Source organism: Juglans microcarpa x Juglans regia, chromosome 5D (genome assembly GCF_004785595.1).
Source record: "Juglans microcarpa x Juglans regia isolate MS1-56 chromosome 5D, Jm3101_v1.0, whole genome shotgun sequence".
Lineage (NCBI taxonomy): Eukaryota > Viridiplantae > Streptophyta > Magnoliopsida > Fagales > Juglandaceae > Juglans > Juglans microcarpa x Juglans regia.
In genome coordinates, this window is record NC_054602.1 from 17,813,643 (window position 1) to 17,816,402 (window position 2,760).

Here is a 2,760-nt window from a genome sequence, read left to right on the forward strand (position 1 = left end):
GCAGTTTAATTCAGGCAGAACATGCCGATCGAGTAATTACTTGATATTTCTTATTTTTATAGGGCTACAACTAACCTAACATACCCAGAAAATGGATTCCAATGATACTCTCTCTCTCTCTCTCTCTCATGCTAAAACTACCCATTCTTTTTAACAATACACGAACCGTGCTAAAAACTTCAGTACTGCACAGAATCTCTCTCATTCTCTCTCTCGCTCTCTCTCTCTCTCTCTCTCTCTCTCTCTCTCCCCGGCATGTTAACCTTGTGAGGAGCAGTTATATAATCAATCACACAAGCTTGAATCAAACTAATGCAAAGCTCTCTCCAACTTAGTTTGATCAAGTAACGAACTTTGCCTCAAAATGGAACATTTAGACACTGCCTTGGATGAGTCCTGCATAATAGAAGAAGGTAGCACTAGTACTGGAAGGATGGGCCGAAGGAGCTATGATGACACGAAAGAGCACAAGTCTAAGAACCTACATGCTGAGAGGAGGAGGAGACAGAAGCTCAGTGATAGGCTCCTGAAACTAAGAGCATTAGTCCCTCGGATTACCAATGTAAACACCAAACACCCTTTAATCCTCCATGTTTTTGCATTTCAATCAATGTGCTAGCTAGTTCCACAAAGTTCATGTTTTTAACATCTAGATAAAATTGCAGATTCTGATGGGTTGTTTTGTTGGGTTATAGATGAATAAAGCAACTATTATTGAGGATGCAATTACATACATTCAAGAACTTCAGAAGAATGTAAAGATTCTTCAGGAACAGCTTTGCGAACTCGAACTCGAAGTTTCATCTGAAGGGGGAGCAATTGATCCAGCAAGCAAAGTAAAAGTTGAAGCCGCAGAAGAGATGAAGAAAAGTGGGATTCAGGTCTGTCAGCTAGTTGATATGTTCATGCAATATTTAAGTCTTTGACTCAGAAGCTATTAATTTTAATTGTGACTTTCCTTTTCTTGTCCAAAGGTAGAGGTTGAGGTGACCCAAATCGATAGGGACAAACTTTGGGTAAAGGTTATCTTCGAGAAGAAAAGGGGTGGATTCACTACACTGATGGAGGCCATGAGTGCTTTTGGCTTTGAATTCATCAACACAAATGTGACTACCTCCAAAGGAGCAATGCTAGTTTCATCTTGTGTTAAGGTTAGCAATTAAGAACATGATTTTTGGTGGCACCTTTCCGCCATTACTTACAATGGCAAAACGTTTCAACTTCCGTTACTTATATATATAAGCCAGTATGTAAACACATCCCTCGAGAACATCCATGAAAAAAGAAACTTCTTAAGTCCAATATTTTTATATTATTAAGATTTGTTTGAATAATAAGATGAGATGAAATGGTTTTAAATGAGTTGAATAAAATATTTTTAGAATATTATTTTTAATATTATTATTATTTTAAAATTTGAAAAAGTTGAATTGTTTCGTATATTTTATATAAAAATTTAAAAATTATAATAATGAGATGAAATAAAATAATTTTTATATCCAAACAATTCATAAATGATGCGACAAGACAAGCTTCTATGTCAGAATAGGTTAATAATGAATAGCGTAGGACATAAATCAATAGTGTGTTTGGTAGGTTATAAATAATTAGGAATGCAAACAGAATCTTTTCATATGTGTGTTTCTTGGTACAACAATCAAATGAAAACAAACTCATAACTAACTACAACATCAGAGTAGGACATAAAAGGAGTCGTAACAGACTTAGAACCAGCAACTAAATCACAGTACAATTGGAGCTTTACCGAATATGGCAGCTTGTACTGCCAGAGTGACTTTTCCTGCAATTTCTCTCAGTCTTTACATGTACTTTCACAAGTTTTAGCAGATGTTTATTTATTTTTGTACACTTCCTCCGAATTCAGGGAATTTATGGCGAAAAGCTTGCAGTTCAGCAAACCAGGGAATTGCTATTACAGATCATTAATGGTGTAGATCAGAGCAACTCGCAGTAGTATTGCTGATCATTCATTGATCTCTATAATTAGAAAAAAAGGCATTTCGACTTTCAGCTCCTCTTAATTCCTGTGCTTGCTAGGTTTGAGAAAATTAAATTGTTATTCCGTTTGGTGGCAAGTAATTAGCCAAGACTTTTATTATACATAAAATGATTTAAATTTATCTCTAAAAAAGCTTGATCACCTGCTGTCTAAGTCTAATCATAATTTTAGGTTTCAAATTAATTGTAATTTTCTATTTACTGTTATGAATGAACATATAGATACCGTACCGACTCCCAAATCGCCATCACGGACTTTAAACCACTTCATCGATGCCCGAGTCACTTTTGAAAGTCGGAATAAACTTTCTCCCATTTCGACCTATTGTAGGATTTTACCTATTAACAATTTGTTTCCTCTTTCCCAATTTCATCAAGATATTTTGAGTCTAACGATCGACAACATAAGTTTCCTTTACAAATGTTGTCCACGGCCATCACAGTACGTATGTATGCCTCACCATTACCCTCTCTTCCCTTCGTGCCCATTCACCTCGATCGCCGTCCACGATCTTTCTTAACTCGTTAATCTGATCACACGCCGTCACAAATGTTCATCACACTCCGCGTGTTACCTCATTCTCATGAAAACTCAGATTCTATATATACACCAGTGTGCTAGCTAGCTAGTAGCCACCACCAGTTCTTATTCCGACACAAGAAATGAAGATTTTTGTCGGCTGCTTCACTACTCCATTATACGGGAGGAAAATGCTTGCGCGCCCTCCAAATATGCCTCTC

At 36.5% G+C, this 2,760-nt stretch overlaps 1 protein-coding gene across 1 annotated transcript; it reads left to right on the forward strand.

Annotated features, from left to right (window-relative positions):
• Nucleotides 1–214: 214 nt before the first annotated feature.
• LOC121266526 (transcription factor DYT1-like) lies at nt 215–2,054 on the forward strand. Its single transcript, XM_041170378.1, has 4 exons — nt 215–562; nt 696–881; nt 975–1,151; nt 1,886–2,054. Exons 1-4 carry the CDS (start codon nt 365–367, stop codon nt 1,973–1,975), a joined length of 651 nt encoding a protein of 216 aa, XP_041026312.1. The 5' UTR covers nt 215–364; the 3' UTR covers nt 1,976–2,054.
• The last annotated feature ends 706 nt before the right edge of the window (nt 2,055–2,760 follow it).